Genomic DNA, 23,880 nt, shown 5'->3' with positions numbered 1-23,880 from the left:
TTGCATATTTGTCATTTCATGCCGACCAAATGTACTTTTTTTTATTACATTTTTCTTTCCCAAGCAGGAGACAGTCCTATTTAAAATGTCGCGTCCTGGCAATATTCAATATCACGGCAGTAATCGGAAAGATTACGGCCATAAAATCTAAACACATGAGCGTCGCCTGTCTAGAATCACTGCTTTTCTTATTTTATTCCTAGATTCCCTGGAATCAAAGGCAGCCAGAAATCTATTAAAAACAACAGCTATGAGGTGTCTCTCAGTTCTGGTCATTTCACAAGCTGTGAGCCTGAAGCTTTATTGAATGAGATCTCTGGATGCTTGTATAATTGTGGGCTGTTTTGGATCCTGAGAAAAGACACGGAGGGTTTAATTAAAAGCAGATAACAAAGACAACATTGAAGAGTTTTTCCCGTTTCACTGTACGCAGTGCTGTTCCTAGAATCTCAGCAAGTCTCCCATTGTGGAGAAGCCTGGTTTGTGGATCCCACCACTGATTTGGAACTGCAATAAAGACGCACAGCTCAGCAGACCCTGTTCCGCTTTATGTATGGCCAAACTATTAACCCTTGCACATGAAAGCCTGTGAACTACACATAACCTCCTATAATTACTCTTTTAGGTCACTTCTAATTAACTGATGGCAACCATTATCTTTCTTAGTTGTGAGCTATGTCTCGAAGTTGTGTTTACAGTCAGGCTAATGAATTTTACATGTGCAAAAAGGAATTTGAATATGCAAAGTATCAAACCATAAAAGACACTATGTTACAGCATTTAATCCATAAAAAGACGCCCCACAGCCAGAACTCCTGGGCTCTCTCCTGACATGACCCTACCTCATCCATTTGGTAAATCTGTCGTTCAATTAAATCATTACAGTTGACTTCTTTACAATAGATCTTTAGTGCTCCCAGGGTGGGATAAACCATGAGCCAATTACAGATGTAAAACAGATGAAATCCTCACTTTAACACATATTTCAGGAGACGTCTGTTCTCACGGGTTCTCTGAGAAAAAAAAAAAAAAGACAGACAAAGTTTTTGTTGCAGTAATAATGTTTGTGGGCCGCTCAGAGTGATGGCGGTTTCATTAAATCAGCTCTTAAAAATGTTTCCAGGATTCCCCTTGATGTTGCTGCAGTGTGTTTGAGTTCAGTAAATAACAGGGTTGTTTGTCTCTGTCTCAGTTTGGGAGAAACTTGAATAAGATGATGGATGGTTTTAGGAAAGCTGGAACTGATGTGATATTTTTCAACTGTGAAGTCCTAAGATAACTTGAAACCTCAGCTCGACATCCCCCCACATGTATTGTTCTCCTGGTTAGGATGTAAGGGAGCCTTAAAGTAGATTCCCATCCCGTTGCAGCAGCATTATCTCATAATTTCATCATCCTCACTGTGCAAAATTAACATGGCTCCATGTCCAGCCTTGTTCAGTCGTTTCAGACCTGTTTTTTTTTTTGTGACTGGAGAAGCCTGGTCTGAATGCAGATATAGGCGTATCTTTGCAGGCTTTTCCTGATCTGATTAAAAATTCCTTGCAAATGTATTTGGCTACATTTTCTCACAAAATAACCATAGAATTTTACAGTTGGAACCAGAAGTTACTTATATTACATTAAAAAAGGAACACATTGAACTTTTCCCCCCTCATTTTCTGAAGTTAAATCAGTCCAAATCTTTTGTGTTTTATGTCAACAAGGACCACCAAAATTATTTATGTTTACTGAATGCCACAATAATAAGATTTATGTATTAACAACATCATGATCGAAAGTTTACATACATAATGGCTGCTATCTCTTTAAACAATGAGGGAAAGCCCAGATAATGGTGGCATGACTTTGGAAACTTTCTTGATTGGCATGATGAGAAAATCAAAAGCAATCAGTCACAGTATCAGGAAGAGAGTGGAGTCTGGATGGGAGCAACATCCAGATGGCTGAAGGTGATTCATTCATCTGTTTAAACAATTGTACCTAAGGATAGAGAGAATGGGAACGTCCAACCAGTTCTGTGTCTCAGAGATAAATCTGTTTTGGTCCAAAATGCGTAAATTGACCCCAGAAGAAAATCCAGGGGAGCTGGTGCTTATCTCAAGTGGTCAACAGCCGGGTCAAGTTGAATCTTGGCTGCAAAAGGTCTTCCAATTGGATAATAAGCCTAAGCACACGGGCAGAGTTGTTGTAAAGTGGAGAAGGACAACAAAAGCTATGTTTAGGTGTGTCCATCACGAACCTCCGATCGCAATCCTACAGAGAATTTGGCACGAATAAGCAAGGCGGCCTATGAAACCGTCTGAGTTATACCAGTTCTGTCGGGAGGAATGGACCAGAACTCCAACAAACTATTGTGAGAAGCTTGTGGATAGGAAACGCAAACCAACATCAGAAAGACTAAAGGGACAAAGCTCACAGGAATTTCATTCACAGTTATAAGACAATGTGAGATGTCGAGTTCGCAACATCTCACAGAGGACTGTTCAACTCATCGTGAGTAAATGGCAAAGATGCAAACTCGGCAAGATGTGGGTGTCCACCTAAACCGGGAGAACAGGCAAGGAGAGCTTTATTCAAAACAGCAGCTAGGAGGCCCATGAACACACCATGGTGGTGGCAGCATCTTGTTACAGGGAAGCTTTTCTTCAGCAGGTGCAGGGAAAAAGGTTCGAGTTGACGGTGGAATGGATGGACCTAAACAAAAGGAGATTATTTGAGATAATGTGTTAGATGTTGCCAAAGACTGTAGACTGGGGTGTAGGGTCACCTTCCATCAGGACAATGGCCAAGAGATACAATAAAACAGTTTACATTGTGTATTCAATGTCTAGACCAAAATCAAACTGGAAATTTGTGGCAAGACATCATGTTGACATCCCGTCTCTGTTCAGTTTGAGAGATATACTCCACAAGACCTGCAGCTGCAAATATAAATATTTAACATATACCTAATATAAACCTAATAGACATGGAAATGCATGTAAAACAAGTATTTATTTATTGGGCTGACTGGTTTGAAATGACAGTAGCTCAAACAACCACTCACTGTAGAAAACCAGCGCTCTACAGAAAAGTGCATCTTTTCTGAGGCAGACAAAAAACCCTGCTGGCCCTGACAGGTGAGAAAGCCATTGTCTTTTCCAAGGATAATTGTAGTTAATACCTGTAAAAAAATTGTTGTATTATTAATTAAAAAAATATAATAATAGACAACTGATATAGGCTAGTGCTATTTTTAGCGAGCTATTTTATTCAAAAAGCCAGAATAAGTTCATCCATATCTGAAGCTCAGAGGCAGGCTTGTTACAACTAACAGACATATTCAATGTTGTCTTCAGGCAAGACATGTGGCGTAAGAAGAGAGATCACTAGTTTGATATGCAATTAACAAAGTAAAAGTCCTTCATAAATGTACTAACTATGCTGTAGAAAAAAATGAAAGCATGCACTCTGGAAAAATGCATTTCAGTCGCTTTTCTTTCCATCATGGTGTGTGTTGCCATGGATCAGCTGCTTCTCCTTTTATCTTCTGACTGCAACATATTTGATATTCATGACTGCAGAACCTCCAAAGACAGACTAAGTGTTTCCCTGCTAAATATTTCAATTTCTGCTTGTTGACATCTTGAATGTAGTGTAAAACTTCAGTGCATTCTTCCGATGCATTAATAAAGAGATTCACATAGTATTGTCAAGCTTTATTGCACAAGACATAATACACATTCATTGTAGTAATAAAAAATAAATAACAAGTTACGCATTTCCAACATTTAAAGAACCCTGGCTTGCCCCTGTCTTTGTAACATTCCCTTACACCAAATAATATATTACTCCAGTAGTAAAATGAAAATATTAATATATGAGTTTAATCCATTGATTAAACAGCAGATTTCCTTATTAGGCTTAAAAAAGAGGAAACACTTGCTGTTAAAGCAGAATCTATGCCCCTAGTTTTAATGTAGTTCAACTTATTACAGCCATTTTGAATATGTCTGAGTCACTTGTAACATTTTGCTTGCGAAAAAGCAGTGGAAGTAAAGCATATGGCCTGTTTAGGGACGGACGTCTAATACTGTCCAAACAAGGACAGCTGATTCAAGTCACTTAATGGTTGTGAATGAAGTTAAACATGTCTCAAGTTGTGGAAGATTGAGGACATGTGATGCTCTGCTCTGCAGGCAAACAGCAAAATAATATGTCGTAACAATCAGGTCGAGGATGCCATCTAGTGGCCAGACGGAGACACATACAATCTGTTAACAGCAACACTTGACTGATGGAATTTCCCAAAAACACATTAACGGATGTATTTTTATTTTTTTTTTGAAAGCCTGATATGTAACAGTTTTAGTGATCATTGTGGAGACAGTCACTCCTGGAAAACTAAATATTTAGCACTGGGTCAAACGGAGGTTTTCCTATTCCAGCCTGACAGGAGGCGGGTCAACGCTTTCCGGTCCAGTCCGAAGAAAACCAGTGAGAACCTCGTACGTGGAAAACACCACCATGTTCACTGGGAATGCACGCAGGCAGTTGATGCCCAAGCTCTTGAAGAAAACCGCGGCTCCCTCGGCTCTCGCCGTCTCCACGACGCAGTGGAAAAAGCCCTTGTACTGCTTCGGCCCTCGCACGCCGTCCATCTGCAGACGAGCTTTAATCACATCCATGGGCGTTCCGACAAACCATCCTGCCATCCCTGCCACTCCTCCGGCCAGCATCACACCAGTCCAGTCTAAGGGAAACAAAATAATATCATTACATCTTTGTTTTTTTTTAAGCGTTCCTACATTTTGATGGGATTCTCGGATTTGAAATGCCTAACAAGGTTGGAAGAAGCTGCCTTTTACTCACGTAATTTCTTATTGCTGCCGCCTGACATCCACTCGGAGACGGTCGCATAAGTCAAAAAGTAGGTGGCATACGACGGGGCGTCTCTCAGCATGAGCGGCAGAGCTCCTCTGTAGAGCCCCTTGAGCCCCTCTTCTTTGACGATGCTCAGCAGGCAGTGAACCGGGCCGCGGTATTTTGGTCGGAGCTTGTTGGCTCCTTCCCGCGCCGACTCTGTCTGACACTGTAGACGTACTTTGACTATATCACCTGGAGACATGACTGATATCTGTAGGAAACAGATCGGAGGCACAAGCTTAAAACACCCCAAATGCAGATACATTTGTTCAGTTTGTGTAAGGATATGTTTACTAGTAAGATTAATAAGACGCAAGGTAGGTTGTGAACCTGTTTTTATTTTTGTTTTTTTTACCTGAGCTACGCCGCCAACCATCCCAGCCAAGAAGATTTCCAGTTTGGTGTTTGGACTCCAGTCTGCTCCCCTTGCCTGCTTCATGCACTGCAGGCAGTTCCTGTAGGTGCCAAACACCACTGAGGACGTCAGCGAGACTGTGGTCAGAGGAATTGACATGCCTTTGAAGAAGCCGTGCACCTGATCGAACGACGGACGGAAAAGAAAGACAAAAATCTTTTACTTCATTTTGTTTGTTCCGACAATTGCGCTGCTTTGCAATTTTGCTTAATCGGGGTTACAGCGATTTACTCCGCTTATGATTCAAACTCAGAGGTTCACATACACTTCTTTGGTATTTTGGTAGAAATGCATTTTAAGTTACACGACTTTGGTCGAATCATTTTTGCAACTGTTTCACCATCAATTTTCTAAAAAGATGGACCACTCTTAATGACAAAACTGGTGTAGAGTAACGTTTGCAGCCCGTTTGGAAGAACCCAGCTTCATCTTCTTTACAATCGGTATCCAGTTTTCTCTCTCAGGATCTCTTGATACTTGATTGAATCCATTTTCCTCTTCATACGCTCGATGTTTTCAGGGCAGAGGAAGTACAGTCAAACACTTTATAAAACAGAATCCACAAGGTGTCCTACTTCAAGCACAGGTGATGTGCAAATGTGTGCTTTCAAAAAGGATTTACAAAATAACTGAGTCTCCAGGATTTAGTGTTGAACTTGAAAAAAAAAAAATCCTTGTAATTATTTTAGTTGTTACTGTTACTTACATATGCAGGTTATTGTGTAAGTAGTTCAATTAAAACACCTCAATCTCATTTAAATTTTTTTCAATTTACCAAATTTGCTGTTTTAGGTTTAAGTCCAAGATCTTAAGGTGTAACTGCAAATGTACTGTAGTTGTAATTAATCAATATCTACAATTAAGAAAATAGTTGTTGCTTCTTTTCTTAAGCAACAATTATTGCTTGTCGGTTTTAAATAAATAATTTGTACTGCTAATGAATCTACAGAGTGGGCCATAAGTTTCCATACAAAGGAGAATGTAAAATGTATATTTCGTTTATATTTCAGATACCCAAGAAGATGCGTTTGACAAAAGAGCAAAGAATTGAAATTATACTGAAGGCTGGATCGGGAAGCAGTCGCGCGGCTGCACGAAACTTCAACAGAAAACATGGAGCGAGCGTCACACACACCACACTGTGGCGAAACTTATTTGCAAGTTGCAGAAAACTTGAAATGTTGCAGATCCACCACGCAGCGATTACACAGAGACCCACAAAAATAAAAACGGTTGTCCAATATAAAATGTTTATTTTTTCTATGTATGGAAACTTATGGCCCACCCTGTATGTAGGATTTTTGTGTAAATATTGCTATACAGTAAAATAACAATATTTCGTACTCAAAGAGAAATTCTCACAACGGCCTACAGAGAACCTTCAAATCCGTGTCACTATCAGGTCTAATTAGATTTACTCTAATCTAATCACTTTATCTGTAAATGTCCTGGAAATAATATACTTACCCCTTCTTTTGATATGGTCTCCAATACACACTGATACACTCCTGTGAACTCTTTCTGAGTTTGGATTCTGACCTACAAAGGTTAAGAATAACATAAACATGTAAAAGCTGTAATCTAGAAGTCATTATTGTGCCATCAGTATCTGAGCCTTACTGTACCTTCACAGTGTCCAGAGGGAAGCCCACGGTGACCCCACATGCCCCTGTTGGTTCGGACCAAGGACAGCACACAGATATTGTTTTCCAAACATCGCAATCATACGAAACAGATGCAAAGGAACGTGTACTCATAATGGCAGAAGCAACAAAGGCTTTCCATTTGGAATCAAGCTGTTATTAATTCAGCGAAATGCTGGCTGACAGATGTCTGCATTGTTATGTCTGCCTTTAGGTAGCAAAGCCAAACCTGCACAGGTTTAAAACTAGCTTAAACAGGAAGAAAGTTTTTTTTTTTTTTACAAAAAGACGTCGAGTCATAACTAATCTGATCTTTGCATATGTCGTTTCGTGTTTATCACACACTGACAGCGGCTAGCCTTTTTAGCAACTGCACTAAACGCTAACAAGCCAGCGTGGCGAGATTAGTTTCATCCATTACCTGCAACAGATCCGGACACGAAGTCCACGATATGCATCTTGTCGAGTGATCAAGCCATGTGTACACTGAAACTCGACCGGTAACCTTGACTGTTTTGCCGTTACGTGACAGCCGGTGTTGTGTCGCATCAAGCGTCGAGATGTTTCCAAAATCATTTGCGCTTCTTCGCGGTATTTTACGGTTACTTTTTAACGCCACGGTGCATTCAAGTTACATTTTACAATCCAATCTCCGGACTTGACATCAAAAATAAACAAATAAACTACTATTTGAATTGATATCACGGACCATTTCAAATTGTAAATATTTAATTTTTAGGTCAGTAAATTTCAAAACATCTCTAGAAATGTGGATATAGTTGTTCAGGCATTTTGAATTCAGTTTGTTTTGTTGCTGCTGAATAGTAATTGACCAGATGCAAAGATTTTAACAACTGAATTGAATAAAAAATGACATTGTTATTAACTTGATATATTTCCTACTAAACATGGCAAAAAAAAAAAAATCTCTTTAGGTAGCCAGAAGGAATAAATAGCATTGTGTAGACTTTACGTTGTTCATATCAAGTATTCTGACGACTTCCATCCTGAAGAGGATACAGTAGAGACAGTACTTCCTGGTGATTCTCAGGAAGAACAATTTGAGTACTGAGCTCTTGGTGTACTGAATCGCTGCTCAATGGAGTCAGTGTTCAGCCACGGCTTCTCACTGTGGCTCTAAAGCGGCACTGCGGCAGAGAGGAAGCAGCTCCAGAGGGTCATCAACACAGCAAAGAGACTGACTGGCTGCCCTCCTCCATCTCTGGAGGAAGTTCTTAGGGACCTGCTGCCTCCAGAAAGACAACAGCATAATCAGGGACCCCTCACACTTGGTCACCATCTCTTCCAACTCTTACTCTCCAGGTTGTGTTGGTTTGTTTCCACTATATTTTACATTTATTTTAAAAAATTTATTTGCAGTGCATTGGAGAAAGAAAAAAAAAAAAAGACAATAAAGGGATTCTGATTCTACCAGTGACTTACTCCACGCAGTATGCAAACATTAGCATGTAAGCTAAAATGAGCTAAAATGCTGCTACTAGGATGTGGCTTATCACAGGCGCATCGACTAATATTGAGTTACTTCATTTAGTATGTAAAGCTTAACATTTATATTTTTAAAAATTAGCTAGAATGCCAACATCAGCTTAAATGCTACCATTAGTCTGTGTGTTATCACTAGCATGTTGACCTTTTCATGTTGGTGCTACCACTAGAACGTGTGCTATCTCAAGCATGGGAGCCTATGTCCTATGCCCTTTATTTTGTAGGGTATGTGTAGATCTTATTTTGAAAATCCAGTTGTCAGTTTAGACTGTCCAAGTCTCACAGGGAACCTTCCTCCTTTGGTCTTCTGCCACCTTGCCTTTTGGCAGTGTTTTCCTGCCAAGCTGGAAAGACTTGGATAGAGTTCATTGTGATGAACTCTATCCAAGTCAGTTTCTGTTGCTATGGTAATTAATGACAATCTGTCAACTCTCATAAAGAATTGGATCTTTCTGAGCCAGCCACTTTGACACAAATAACCGGTCCATTCAGGAAGTGTAAGAGGTATTGGAAAAATGTTCAAAATGTGTACCAGGGCCATGTTTTGTTTTCGATTGTCCCGCCCTTCACATCTGGGATGCTTTCAACCAAAGTGAAAGCGTGGATGAGAGAGATATATGGAAGTCAACATACAGGGGGATAACATGACCATATATCAAATTGTGGAAAAAAAGTAAAATATATTTTTAAATCGTCTTCACTTCTGAACAGAGCACAAAATAATTTGCAAACTGAAAGTTCAATGGTGTTTCTAGGGTGAAATTAAAAATACAACTTTCAAATGTGCTGTAGTACAAATAAAGATCACAATCAAATCTTATAGTTATTTCAAAATATCTCCTTTCTTCAAAGCACCATATGGGGAGCTACAGGGTGCCACCATGGACATTAATCTGAATTAGGTTCCATATACGCATGAAACTATATTATACTAAAACCTTGCACAAAGACGAGTGAAAGGTTCTCATATAAACAAATGAAAACATGTGTAGGATGTTTCATTTCTTACGTGTATACAGAAACTAATTCTGATTAATTTCTATAACCACATTCCTTAGTTTATGCATGTGAGCCAACAAATGACAAGTGATACGCCCCGGTTGAGGTGTCGGCGTTCTCTTTTTGCTCTTACTGGAGAGAAACTTGCAAACAGATCCGCCCCTCTGGAGTTACCAGTTCCTGTAACAAAACGTGAAATGATTCGCATAGACTACCAGCAGGACAGAGGTTAACAGCATAATTGTCAGTGTTTGATAAAGTATTATATTTAAAGGGTTTTGGTAGTCTCTGCCATTAGCAATCACAACAGCAGCTCCAACAAGCTGCAGAAAGATGATGGACTTTGTGGCTGGATGCATAGGAGGTAAGTTACTACGGCTGGGATCCATCCTATGGGCTGTCAGCTGCTCCTGATGGATAGGCAAGTTCAAAACGCTTATTTCAAATTCTTATATGCATGGCACAAATTGTATGTCTTGAGTCACACTTTAAAAAAAAATCTTATACTTGCATTTTTGCCCCAGGTGGTGCAAAACAAATCTGCGTAACTGTTTCAGAAAAAAATAACGTGTGAATATTTCAGTCACAGACGCAAAACTGTTACACGTCACAGATTATTCAATACGGTTCACCGATTTACACCAAAATATAAAAGTCCTCCTCTAGTATTTTTGGCTCCACACGGCCCTGTACATTTGAAGCAAAACCTATTATACATTTTAAATTTTATATTTTTAATTCACCAATTGTATGTGTATGTAACAAACATTACAAACTGACAAAAGGCAAGAAGGGGTATCGATCTACTAAATAGTTAATCAGATAATAGAGCGAGTAACAGCAATAAAAATGATAAAATAACCAACCAAACAAAAATACAAGCAAGCATACATTAAAATGAATACATTCAAAACAAAAACGAAAGACAGAACATAATCAATTGTTATCACAACAAAAATTTAATTTACATGTGGATGAGGATATACTGTTTTTTAACAAAAAATCTGTTATTTTCTAATTTGAGTTATTTTTCATTTCTCTACTTGATTAACCTAAGAGTCACCAATATTTTTGTGAGGAAGTGGAAAAAAGAGGGAGAAAAAGAAAGCAAACAAATAGAAAAATAAATATGAGTATTTGCCAGAACAAAGAATAAATAAATAAAGGATAACTAAAAAAAAAAAGAAAGAAAAACACTTTGTGAACTTCTTATTACTTATTATTTCACCGGCAATAAAATGGCATCTAGAACAATGGAGCATATTTTATTGAAACGTTCATATTGATTTGTATATATTGCTGATTGTTGCTCCATTGGTATCTATCGTGTAAGAAGATCTAACCATTGTGAAGTACAACTTTTTTTTTTCTATTTTTCCAGTTATGGGAAAATAGAAAAAGCAAGAAAACAAAGTATAATTGTTTTCTTGGCAATTGTCAGGGCCACAAGCAGTTGGGTTTGGGTTTGTCTGGAGTTCATGTTCAGTTCTTCTAGATTAGCAAGTAAGCAGACAGAAGGGGATAGAGCGATGTCGTGGCCACACAGATACATTTTTTTATATATATTTGTTTCTTAACACAAGCACAAGTCAGTGCGAGCCACAAATCCTGTTTGACAAGGCGTACTGCATGGCACTCTGCAGGTGTTTTGTGATTTCAGAAATCTTTTACAGTGTAGAACAACATAGTCCAGATTCGATGAGTCCAGTTTTTTAAATTGTAAACTAACAGATTAGAAATGGTAAATGTAGGGTGAAATTAAGTTGACTCACTCTAACCATACGTTGTATTTGTGAAAGACTGAAAAAAATGGGAAAATTACAAAACTCCCGAAAGATTTTTTTCTGCAACTTTAACTTCTCAGTCACAAGCCACAAATACTTTTGCACCAAATATACCTTTATTGGTAGATAAACTATCTGTCTCCACGGGGAAATTAATTTATGGTGGAAAATGAGGGCAGGCTTATCTTAGGCATAGCCACACAGAGTCACTCAGTCTACAACACAAAACAAATCACAATTACACACAGTTCTAACTATTCCTTAAAATTAAACTACATACTGTACATATCACATATTTGGGAGCTTAAAAGCGTAAATAAATATAAATCTAACCGTCCTCTTTTCCATCTTTTACTTGGACCGATGAGAATGAAACCATGTAGATACCAGTCCAACTCAAAACATAATGTGTAGGTTGGCTCGGATGTTTGACATTTCCTCTTACATGACAAAGACGTAAAACCAGTACACACCCACACCTGAGGACAGTCCTATTCTTTCCTTATTTACAGTAGCTGGCACCATGAATCATATTTCAAATGCTATGAGACCTAACGTCTGTGTTGTTGCAACTTTGCTACCTTAAATTCCTTTGGTCAAAAATGAAATTAAAATCTTGTATTTGTGCACTTCGTGGACATTTTTGTTAACGCAATGTAAAAAGCACCATCCTCCTCTTGCTCTCTCCCCAAGTTGAGGTCAATGTTCATTCGTCAGTGTATCTAATGAAAGAAACTTGCGCATGAATGAGCCAAAGACAGCTTGTAAGAAGTTTATGAGTAGACGGACAAAAATATAACAAAATATGAGCTCTGAGAGTGACCTATACATGAACAATGGTTTGCATAGAGTCATATTTTGTCACTCTGGGAACGACTAGTTTGTTTTTATATTATTTGACATATGCAGGTAAAGTAATGCATAATTGAAAGTGGAAATAAAAAGATGTGACAGAAATGGCTTTGAATCAGACACTCCCAATCCTTTAATTGCTTTAATTGTTGTCCTCAGGTGCTGCTGGAGTCTTGGTTGGACACCCGTTTGACACAGTAAAAGTAAGAAGTGCATCATATTCTTTACATGCATTTAAAAAAAAACAGGTATATGTTTTGTTAATGGATTTATTTTTCACATTTAAAATAAATCCATTGTAATATCGAGATACTAAAAGTAAAATGGTTATGACATGCTCCTTAATCAGATTTTGTACTTTTATTAACTTATGTTTATTTTGATCAGCTAGATAAAAGTAAAAATCTTCTCATCCAGATCAGGCTGCAGGTCCAGAAGTTTGATAATCCGCTTTATCGTGGAACGTTCCACTGTTTCAAGTCTATCGTCAGACAGGAGTCGGTAAGTCAATTCAGGTCACGTTACTTGTCAAGTTCTTTAGCGTCTCAAAAAAAAAATTACTGACAATTAATCACAGCTATGATTGCATTTTTATGCAAGAGTTTCAGAGTTTTTAAATCCATGTTATCAAAGTCTCAAAATTAGCTGAATTCATCGGCCAGAATCACATAAAGACAAAGTCGGCCTTCTATCACCTGAAGAACAGATTAGAGGACTAATGTCTCAGGGAGATCTAGAGAAACTCATCCATGCGTTTATCTTCAGTCACTGATTATTGCAACAGCATCTTCACAGGTCTGTCTAAAAAATCAGTCCTCCAGCTGCAGCTGATCCAGAACGCTGCTGCTCGTGTTCTCACTAAAACCAGGAAGACCGAACACATCACACCAGTTCTACAGTTCCTACATTGGCTCCCAGTGGCTCAGAGAATAGACTTTAATAGACAGTTTATAAATCACTGAATGGCTTCGCTTTGCTGTTGTATCAACCTTCCACACCTCTCAGGTCTTCTGGTTCTGGTCTGCTCTGCATCACCAGGACCAGAACCAAACATGGAGAAGCAGCATTTGCCATAGACATCAAAATATAATGTCTGTTAAATTGTTGATGGTGTCTTCTTTATAACTTGGTAACTTTCAGTTTTTATTATGTCAAGCACCTTGAACTGCCTGGCTGCTGAGATGTGCTATACAAAGAAACTTGACTGCACTGGCTCCTTAAGTTCAATTAACAGTATATGGATAAAAATACGATCCAAGATTAGCTTCTGATGTCACTGCTGATGTTTTCTGCAGGCGTTTGGTTTATGTAAAGGCATTGGATCTCCCATGATAGGCCTGACATTCATCAGTGGAATCGTGTTTGGTGTCCAGGGCAACGCCATGCGTCTGCTTGGAGAGGACACCCCTACACACCAATTTATCACTGGTGCTGCTGCAGGAACCATGCAGTCCGTCATCTGCTGCCCCATGGAGCTAGCTAAAACCCGTATGCAAATGCAGGGCACCTGGCAGAAGAAGTGGTCTTCTAAGAATCTGTACAAGAACTCCCTGGATTGTTTGTTGCACATCTACAGACGAGAGGGTCTGCTGGGCATCTACAGAGGAATGGTCACCACGCTCGTCCGTGAAGCGCCTGGCTTCGGCGTGTATTTCTGGACCTACGCTGTGCTGACACAGAGCCTGGGCTGTGAGCCCAGCGACAGCTACATGATCCCCAAACTTCTGTTTTCCGGCGGCATGGCTGGCATCACCTCTTGGATCGTCATCTATCCAGTAGATGTGATCAAATCTCGGCTGCAGGCAGACGGGGTGGGCGGAGTCAACCAGTACAGCAGCATCGCAGATTGCGTACGACAGAGTGTGAGGAAGGAGGGTTATATGGTGTTCACGCGAGGCCTCACCTCCACGGTGCTACGAGCCTTCCCTATGAACGCAGCCATCTTCGCCACCAACAGTCTGGTGCTGATGTACGCCCGCGGTGAGGAGGAGGGCCCTGAAGACTGAGCCGGCTCATCCCGACCAACACACGCACTATTCCGGGGTGTAACTGCAGAGGTCAAACCTTCAGCCAGGGCACCTTAAAGGGTTAGCATCATGTATTTTCCTGCCACGTACTGCCATTGTATATCACAATGGCCCCATTGAGCCGTTATGCAATAAAATGGCAGAAGTTGTTATAAAAATACTCTCTGTATCAAATATGATTCAAATGAAATTTGACTTTGCAACTCAATGCCTTAAAATTGGGCCTGTTTCTCTTTCTGTAACTCTGCCTTCAGAAAGTCATTATAACATTGATCCTCTATTAACCCTTTACCAATCTTTTTACCAACGGTTCACTGGGTTTTTTCCACACCTGATAGGTTCGACTGGGGACCAAAACTGCAACATTTGTTGCATTTTCAGCTGCTGTGGTTCGTATTCACACTGCACTGTGTCAAACGATCCAAACTATCTGAAAAACCTCATCCCCCCATCGCCTGTGGTGGTGGGGCATCACGATCTACTGAAGGAATTGACACAAAACCTCTGAAGAAGACCAGCGCAACTTCCTTCTTCATAAAATGCTGAGAAAATTGCTGATGTTTTGAAATGTAAAATATGCTTTTCGCCTTGATATAAATTTATAAACAGTTTTGTTTCTGTCAAGATGCAAGTGAGGACTAAGCAAATTGTTGTTGAATATAGATCAATAATTTAATATTACATAATTACTGTTGTTAAAATTAGCATGTCAAAATGTAACAAACCATAACTCATACACTTTATGAATCCTATTTGATGATTGTTATGAATATACAGTACAGACCCAAAATTTGGACACACCTTCTAATTCAATGGGTTTTCTTTAATTTCATGACTATTTATAAGGCAAGAAATCCCACTTATTAACCTGACAGGGCAGGTTGACCTATGAAGTGAAAACCATTTCAGGTGACGACCTCCTGAAGCTCATCAAGAAAATGCAGAGTGTGTGCAAAGCAGTAATCACAGCAAAAGGTTGCTACTTTGAAGAAACTAGAATATAAGGGGTATTTTCAGTTGTTTTACACTTTTTTGTTTAGTGCATATTTCCACATGTGTTATTCATAGTTTTGATGCCTTCAGTGTGAATCTACAATGTCAATAGTCATGAAAATAAAGGAAACTCATTGAATTAAAAGGTGTGTCCAAACGTTTGGTCTGTACTGTATATATTTTTGCACAGCCACATTATCATTAGCAGCTTTCGATTAGCTGTTCTGCAGGAAACGCTCCCCCAGAGTCCTCTCTTGGGTTATATAAGCCTCCATATCATCCTGTTTTGTGTCTGAAGGTCAGCCTCTCAAGACAGAATAAAGAAGGAGCCCTCTTAGATATAAACAACTTTTTGAGAGCAGTTGGCTGTCATCCTGAGAGAACAGCTGAATGTTGACCAGCACAGTTGAAGGTTGTTCAGAGTGTGGCTCAGAGAGCGTTTGTGAATACAAAACATGGTTCTGTAAATATTGTTTGAAATCCTTAAAATATTGAGGAGAGTATTCAGAGTATTATTATTTATCATTAATCAAAATAAATACAGACAAATCAGGTTGTGTTTTTAAAGTATCTTTGGACAGTTTGCAAGATAACATTTTCTATTCTCTAAATGGCTGTAGATTTGGTTTTGTTATCGTAAATAAGAGTTAAGTGAGAAACGTTGTAATTTGAGAAAGATTTGGTTTGATTTAGCATTGTTTCTCATTTTGATCTTGAATGGAATCTGCTGGGACAGTCAGTCCTTTGGAAAACCCATTATCTACTAATTTAACTCCACGGACGCAATAATAGAACTTGAACCTTTCGAAATTATCCCACAACTCTTTTTTTGTTGCAGGATCTACTGGAAAGGGAAGAGGCCTCATCGTAAAGACTAAAGCTGAACTTGAAGGCAATGCAATTGCAGTTAAAACCACATATTTAGATAAACCAAATAAAAAGACAAACATTGTTTTCTCACTGTCTGAAGTTACATCTTCAGAAGTAATTGTCTGAAGTAATTAAGAACATAATTAATCTGATGAATAGTTAAGTATTTACCACATCATACAGTGGTTAGCTATTAAACAACAACTACTACAAATCAAATGCTAACAAACCAATGTGGCGAGATTACGTTTATCCATTTCATGGAACCGATACAAGAGATTCACGATGTGCATCTTGTCTAGTGATCGAGTCACGTGTACACTGAAACTCCATCAGTAACCTTGACTGATCTGCTGTTACTTAACAGAAGGTGTTCTGACTACCTGTGAGTCAAGATGTTTCTAAATCATTTGCGCTTCTCAATGGTATGTTGCGGTTACGCTTGGATGGTGCATTCATGTTAGCTTGTACATTTTATATCCAAATTGAATTAACCCCCAAAATCGAATAAACTGCTATTTAAATTGATATAACCGATCATTTCAAAATGTAAATAGTTTTTTTTTAATGATTCAACTTGACCAGGCCCACAAATGTCAACACATCCCTGAAAATATGGATGTAGGCATTTTGAATTCAGTTTGTTTGTGTTGCTACTGAATAGTAATTGACCAGATGCAGTCTTAACGGGATTTAATATAAATTACACTTTGATTAACCTGATATATTTCTCTCATAAACATGATTGCAACATTTGTTGAAATTTCCAGAAATAATAAGTGTCTCGGTTAAGTCTGTCTGTCTATGAAATAGAAAATCTTAGAAGTACTTCATAATACTTCCATATGTGAATGCACCATCTAGTATTCTACAAGGTACTTTATGGTGGCACTTTTCCATAAAACACCGTGTAGAAGCGCAATAGTGTGACAGCAACCGGTGCGGAAACATGTTTTCGCATTAGAACTTACTACGATACAACACCATGAGGATTGTGAAACTTATTTTTCTCTCCATATAAATGTGGCACAATCTTTGTCATTCGAGCAAGAGATTTGTAAAATAAATAAAGTGTTTCAAATTTATTAGTCACCTCAAACCAAATTGGGCATCACTAGACCACATCCTTTAGATTAGACGTGTGAGCCAATAGATGACAAGTAATACGCCTCGAGCGAGGTGTCGGCGTTTTCTCTTCGCTCTGATTGGACAGGAACTTAAGCCCGTGTAATAAGATCCGCCCCTCTGGAGTTACCGCTTCCTGTAACAAAATCTCTGTAACTGAAACGATTCGCGTTGGCTACCAGCGGCACAGCTGTTTTTAGAGGCCGTACAGGTCATCTAGTGGGCTTTATCTGAGAAAACAGAGGACAAGAGATCAGAAAACGTAGCTATTTTTGCGTCCGTAACCCATTAAAGTGACTCCTTAACCAGCACGCCGGTTCTGTTGGCTAACTGGCGGTGTCAGCTAACGTTGGTTCATTAGCTTTAATAAACATCCAGATATCAGTACAGTAAGTTTAACAGAATAGTTGTCAGTGTTTGATTAAAGCATTATATTTAAAGGTTTTTTGGTAGTTTATGCCATTGTCAATAACTGACAATAACGTCCTCAACAAGCTGCAGAAAGATGATGGACTTCGTGGCTGGATGCGTAGGAGGTAAGTTACTACAGCTGGGATCCATCCTGTGGGCTGTCAGCTGCTCCTGATGGAAAAACGGGTTGAAACCACTGATTAAATTCATTAAGTTAACAGTAAAGTTACGGGGTCGAGTAAATTTTGTTTTATATGACTGCTATCTGTGTCATGAAGTGCTTTATGTCCATGGATTGATAATTATTTGCTGTTTTAATGGTCCAAAATGAAATTAAACTCTTGGATAAATGCACTTGGTGGACATTTTTCTTAAAGTGACAGACAAAGCACCATCCTCCTCTTCATCAAGTTCAGGTCAATGTCCATTCGTCAGTGTATCCAAATGAAAGAAACTTGTGTGTCCTGTTCCTAGTTTACTGAAGAGACCCAACTCTGACAGGCTTTCCTCTACAAATGTGTCATGTGACAAAACAGGTGATAATGTAGGATTAACTGGTGTTCATTTACAGTGCGAGTCATGAGTGAGTCTGCCAAAGAGTTGTGGTGCATATAAACAGAAAATAATACACGAAAAATGACAATTAGGAGACCATAGTTTAGATTGTGTACTGGAGTATTTAATATTTGATTTTAATAATTTGAGGCATTATGTTGATATATAAAGAGGCACTTCTTCTTGTTTCATATTCATTGACGTTTGATACAATTTGTCACTAATAGTACTGTATAAAAGTACTTGCTGTATGAGTACAGTTTTCTGTAGCTTCAAGCCTTTCATTTTGCCTTAAAAGTATTTTTAAAGGGGGAAGTAATTAAATTTTTGTTTTATATATGTGAAAATTGAAACTGAAAAACATATAACCAAAAAAAAAAAAAAACTTGTGTTGCATAATCCTCATATGGTGCACAGGTGTGTGTTAAGTAATATTAGAAGCCATGCAAAAGACACGTACAAAGTGTTGAAGGCCAGTGAGTTGGCAGTGGGCGCAATTTATTGGTCCCGGAGGACATGGTGATACTAGTGTCAATAAAACCACAGTAAATGTTTTGCCTTTTACAGATTGCTTGAATAGGCTGAAGAGAGTTTGTAAAGATTACGAGTAGCTGGGCAAAAATATAACAAAAGATCAACTTTGAGAGTGAAATCAGGACCATCGGTGGCCAGAAATAAATCTTATTATCTCTACATGAACAATGGTTTGTAAAAGTATTCATACCCGTTTAAAGTTTTTCATATTGTTTCACTCTATGAACATCTAAAGAGTTTATTTGGATATAAAGTAATGCGAAGTGAAATTTTTTTTTAGTGTTTTTCTCTCTTATAGGATTTCCTCCTGACAGAAATGGCTTTAGAATCAAACGCTCCAAATCGTTTAATTGCTTGATATGTTGTCCTTAGGTGTTGCTGGAGTCTTGGTTGGACACCCGTTTGACACAGTAAAGGTAAGAAGTGCAGCATTTTCTTTATATATTTCAGAAAAAAAAACCCAAAACATGTACATCTCAATAAATCTAATTTCTTTATATTTAAAATAAATCCATAATAATATCTAGATATCGCAAGTAAAATGGTTTCGCCATGCTCTTGAATCACATTTTGTACTTTTGCTATCTTAAAAGTAAAAATCTTCTCATCCAGGTCAGGCTGCAGATCCAGAGCGTCGACAAGCCGCTTTATCGTGGAACGTTCCACTGTTTCCAGTCCATCATAAGACAAGAGTCGGTAAGTCAATTCAGTTCACTTTATTTCTCAAGTTCTTATGAAAAATACTGAAAAGCAATCATGGCTATGATAAGAACCACATGTGTTTCAGAGGTTTTATGTCCATGTTACCAACGTTTTCAAATTAGTTGAATTCACTGGTTCAGGATAGGGAGTGTTCACAAATTTAATTATTTGGTTCTTTAAGTTCAAGGAACAGTATATGGATAAAAATAAGTTCCAAGATTAGCTTCTGATGTCACTGCTGATGTTTTCTGCAGGCGTTTGGTTTATATAAAGGCATTGGATCTCCCATGATGGGCCTGACATTCATCAATGCCATAGTTTTTGGTGTCCAGGGCAACGCCATGCGTCTGCTTGGAGAGGACACTCCCACACACCAATTTCTGGCCGGTGCCGCTGCAGGAACCTTACAGTGCGTCATCTGCTGCCCCATGGAGCTAGCTAAAACCCGTATGCAAATGCAGGGCACCGGGCAGAAGAAGTCGTCTTCTAAGAAACTGTACAAGAACTCCCTGGATTGTTTGTTGCACATCTACAGACGAGAGGGTCTGCCGGGCATCTACAGAGGAATGGTCACCACGCTCGTCCGTGAAATGCCTGGCTTCGGCATGTATTTCTGGACCTACGCTGTGCTGTCACAGAGCCTGGGCTGTGAGCCCAGCGACAGCTACATGATCCCCAAACTGCTGTTTTCCGGCGGCATGGCTGGCATCGCCTCGTGGATCGTCACCTATCCCGCAGATGTGATCAAATCTCGGCTGCAGGCGGACGGGGTGGGCAGAGTCAACCAGTATAGCAGCATCGCAGATTGCGTACGACAGAGTGTGAGGAAGGAGGGTTATATGGTGTTCACGCGAGGCCTCACCTCCACGGTGCTACGAGCCTTCCCTGTGAACGCGGCCACCTTCGCCACTGTCACCCTGGTACTGATGTACGCCCGCGGTGAGGACCTCTCGCCTCTAATTGTAAAATTCTGACCCTTGATTTTGGCACTTTAAAAACGCATGAAATGACAAGTGAAGACCCCATTAATGCTCTATGACTCCGTTACTGTAGATCAGCCATTCCCAGCTGTGAGTCTTGGAATATCTCATATAAATAAGCACTCTTTTGAAGAAGGGACAGTGAGATGTATTTTATTTTTGTTAACTTATGTTCCTGTTTGTAACTCCAGAAATTAAGAAACAAACAATGACATCACCTCTAATGAGATTAGAGATATATATGCAACAGAGGTGTAGCTTATATTCTTAAAAACTAAAAAAAACGCAATATTGATGGTGTTTCTGGGTCATTTTTACAGTTTGAAGTCCCTTATATATTTAGCATATCTTTTGCAATGTGTCTATATACCAATAATTTTACTATTTGTTTTTTGTTTTCTATTTTTGGAAACACTTTCCTGCCTTATTGAATGTTTTTATCTGGCCCAAGATGTCGCTCAAGCTTTACATGAGCTTTGAGAAACTGTAGCAAATAATAAATGTGTGAAACTACTTTTATCTAACCAGAACAACATAACAGCTGTAGTATCATCATCATCCCCGTGTCTCTGTTGACTCTACAGTACTATCCACTGTAGAGAATATCCCACCTGGTATGAACGACCCTTCAGGGTTTGTTTTGATTTCTGTAGATGTTTGGTGTTTGTTACCTTTTATGTTTTGTTCTACCAGAAAATGTGTAGATTTCTTACTGTAATTCAGCTGCTGTATCGAAGGTCCAGATGTGAAATGTGGAACAATGCACTGTCCTTATCTATTTTTTCCTTTTTCATTTTGTTCAGTAAGTTTACAGTTTAAAGGTTGCACACATATTTATGTATTTATTTGTTGTTGGTAACCGTGGTAAAGATGTGCAGAGAAGCCTTAAAGAAAATGGATATTATGGAGGCTCAGTTTTGATTATCACATTTAAAGTTGTTCTTTTTTTTTTAATTAATGATTTAATTTTATTCTTTTATTTATTTTTTATTCTTGCACGCTTTTCCTGTTTGCAGATCAACACGTATGCATGTTACTTGAGTTGCATGTTATTCGGTCTTTCCCTCTGTATCTCATATTTATACTCCGGAGAAACAGGAAGTCACAATTACTCATTGTAAATCATTCATCTTAAGAGGATTGTTTGGGTGCCATTATTTTAAGGATTTCCACACCTCGTCATCAGAGCAAGTGATAAATTAACTAATTTTAAGGTCTCTTACCTTTTTAAATTTGGAAAGTGTTGCATTTTTATTTTCTGCTGTATATCCGTGTCAGTTTTGGCAGGCTTCCGTTCCCTGTTTTGTCCCCACAGCAGGCTGCTGCTGCTACCATGTTTCAATGGGCGTGGTGTGTTCAAGGTGATGCACAGTGTTAATTTCCTGCTATGCATCGCATTTTGCATGCAAGCCAAAAGAGAGAATGTTGTCAGAGTTTGATTCTAAGAGACAAACAAGAAATAAGACGTGCAAATGTTTGCAGTAACCTCTAATTTTGGGAGTTTTCTTAGTTTAATGGCTCTTAAAAGTCATTCCTGTTGGCTCAAATATAGTTCTGTTTTGGGTCATGACATAATCTGCAAAGGCAGGGAATGCCAACTCAAAAGAATAAAAATACTTGAAGTTTGAATTTTCAGCTATACAAAACTGCTGCACTTTATCTGCGTCAGAGATTAAATCACATTGCAGTTTTTGATCTGTAAAAAGCGCTTGAAAGTTTAACTGAAGGATGGCAACTGACTTCTTTCTTTGTGTGCCTGTTATTGCATAAATTATTGTTTGTATTTAAAATGAGCAATTTTTCCTTTCAAAAGGCAGGCCAATGTGACTCTGTCAGATTGATGGACAATCTGCTTGCTGAAAAGGTTGTTTGAAGTTGTACGGTTTATAAAATGTAAAAGCACTGCTGGCACTTGTGTATGAAACATTCCTGTTTGGAGATGAAAGTCCCAGTTGCACTAAAACCTCAAGGATGTTGAATGTAAGTGACCTGTATTCACACACAGCTGGTCCTGGAGGGTGATGTGAATATTTGTTCATTATTATGGGAATTTCTGACCTCCAAGTAAAAATTTTACTGTTTAATTTTCTTAAATGCTGCTGAAATGCTTGATTTTTGATCCCAGCTCACTGTGTTAAAGGACAATGAAGAAAGCAGTTTCTTCTTATTTCCACCTCTGTGACAATACCATGCAAGTATTGTCACAATAATGACACAGAGCCAATCCAGCCAATGTGAAAGAAGCAATATGTACAGGGCTAAATAGTAAAATATGAGACTTATTTTCAAGTACGGCATATAATTTTCCATGAATGATTTTGGTCAGTTTGAGCTTCCTCTTGTAGATGTTTTATTAGACACTGATGACATATTTTTGTCACGCAGAACCTGTTTGTCTCTGAAAGAGAATAAAAACAATTAACCAGCTTTTTGTGCCTTTTATTTCAACATTCATTTCATACAAAAAAAAAATCTATTTACCAGCATTAATTAGCAGAACATATTGGTGTTGTCTTCAGTGTGCTCTGGACAACAGAGTTCATACACAAAATGGAAAATGTTTATAGAGTCAGGTGTTTTTCAGACACACTATGTTGGGTTGAAGTAACTACTACATACATCTTGTATTAACTTTTACTGTGTACTACTCAGTGATGTAATTATGTATACAAATGTTGCTATGGTTCCTTTTTTTCTCTCTTTCTGCAGGTGTAGAAGTGGACTTTAGGGTCTTAATTTGTATTCTCAAGTGGGGCATCACAGCAAAAACCGTAATGTTCCACTTGTGAAAGTAAATCTGCTGGGCCTCAGTTTGACCCTCAGACAACAATGTCACACAGTCACACAGACATGTTAAAAAAAATGGACAAATGTGTATTTAAAAGAGTTATTGTCTTGTGCTCCCACCATCTTTTTTTGGTACCATTTCTTCCTTCATTCCTTAAATATTTCCGTGTGCCGTTCTTTCTTTACTGCTCTTTGTGTTTATCCTATCAGTCCTTATGTCACTTGTTCTTTTCTTGCTTGAATAAACCTTTTTTCAGTGCCTAACTCATTTCCTTTGCTGTCTCCATCCTTTCTTTATGTCTTGCCTTGCATTCTTGTTTCCCATTGCCTTCCTTCCGTAATGTCCTTTGTTTTTGCAGATTACACACTTAATGCCCACCTATTGTGCAAATATTTGCACAATAAGTGCAAATATAGGTAAATTTATTTCCATAAATTTATTGTTAATTTTAGAATTTTATATTTTAAGTTGAATACAAACAACTGGGAATGACTAGGAATCTGCATAAAATATATATTTTTTTTACATGAAAGTGTGTAGCAAGGCTGGAATATCATCACTGTAAATTGTGTTTTTATGTAGAGAATGTATTTGGCAAAATTATAAGTTATTGATTACTTACAATAGACTCTATGACTTAGTTTAGTCTGTTGTTTTCAAACAAATTTTGCTTTGAAACAAGTTCATTGAAAAAGCTGAGTAAATTAAATTGTGAAAAAGTGAACAGCGGCTTGATTTTTTTTTACAGCTAAATGCAAACAAATCTTAAAACAAAACAAAATCTCATT

General features: G+C 38.4%; 3 protein-coding genes across 5 annotated transcripts; 2 read left to right on the top strand and 1 right to left on the bottom strand.

Annotated features, from left to right (window-relative positions):
• Nucleotides 1–3,686: 3,686 nt before the first annotated feature.
• Nucleotides 3,687–7,557, bottom strand: slc25a47a (solute carrier family 25 member 47a). Its single transcript, XM_028041154.1, has 6 exons — nt 7,388–7,557; nt 6,949–6,992; nt 6,791–6,862; nt 5,264–5,443; nt 4,855–5,119; nt 3,687–4,735 (listed from the first exon to the last, which is right to left on the bottom strand). Exons 1-6 carry the CDS (start codon nt 7,422–7,424, stop codon nt 4,422–4,424), a joined length of 912 nt encoding a protein of 303 aa, XP_027896955.1. The 5' UTR covers nt 7,425–7,557; the 3' UTR covers nt 3,687–4,421.
• A 2,092-nt stretch (nt 7,558–9,649) lies between these two features.
• LOC114158882 (mitochondrial basic amino acids transporter-like) lies at nt 9,650–16,076 on the top strand. 3 transcript variants are annotated; one of them, XR_003598489.1, is made up of 5 exons: nt 9,651–9,835; nt 12,267–12,310; nt 12,525–12,608; nt 13,403–14,194; nt 15,966–16,076. XR_003598489.1 is itself a non-coding variant. In XM_028040786.1 (4 exons), exons 1-4 carry the CDS (start codon nt 9,805–9,807, stop codon nt 14,111–14,113), a joined length of 792 nt encoding a protein of 263 aa, XP_027896587.1. In that variant the 5' UTR covers nt 9,650–9,804; the 3' UTR covers nt 14,114–14,765. The 3 variants fall into 3 exon arrangements, 2 of the variants coding, with proteins under 2 accessions (XP_027896587.1, XP_027896585.1); XM_028040786.1 differs by lacking the exon at nt 15,966–16,076 and having other exon boundaries at nt 9,650–9,835; nt 13,481–14,765; XM_028040784.1 differs by lacking the exon at nt 15,966–16,076 and having other exon boundaries at nt 13,403–14,765.
• A 1,445-nt stretch (nt 16,077–17,521) lies between these two features.
• On the top strand, nt 17,522–22,731 carry LOC114158881 (mitochondrial basic amino acids transporter-like). Its single transcript, XM_028040783.1, has 4 exons — nt 17,522–17,658; nt 18,995–19,038; nt 19,235–19,318; nt 19,579–22,731. The coding sequence occupies exons 1-4, from the start codon at nt 17,628–17,630 to the stop codon at nt 20,296–20,298; spliced, it is 879 nt and encodes a 292-aa protein (XP_027896584.1). The 5' UTR covers nt 17,522–17,627; the 3' UTR covers nt 20,299–22,731.
• The last annotated feature ends 1,149 nt before the right edge of the window (nt 22,732–23,880 follow it).

This window comes from Xiphophorus couchianus, chromosome 15, assembly GCF_001444195.1.
Source record: "Xiphophorus couchianus chromosome 15, X_couchianus-1.0, whole genome shotgun sequence".
Lineage (NCBI taxonomy): Eukaryota > Metazoa > Chordata > Actinopteri > Cyprinodontiformes > Poeciliidae > Xiphophorus > Xiphophorus couchianus.
This window is presented reverse-complemented; position numbering and strand designations above follow the sequence as displayed.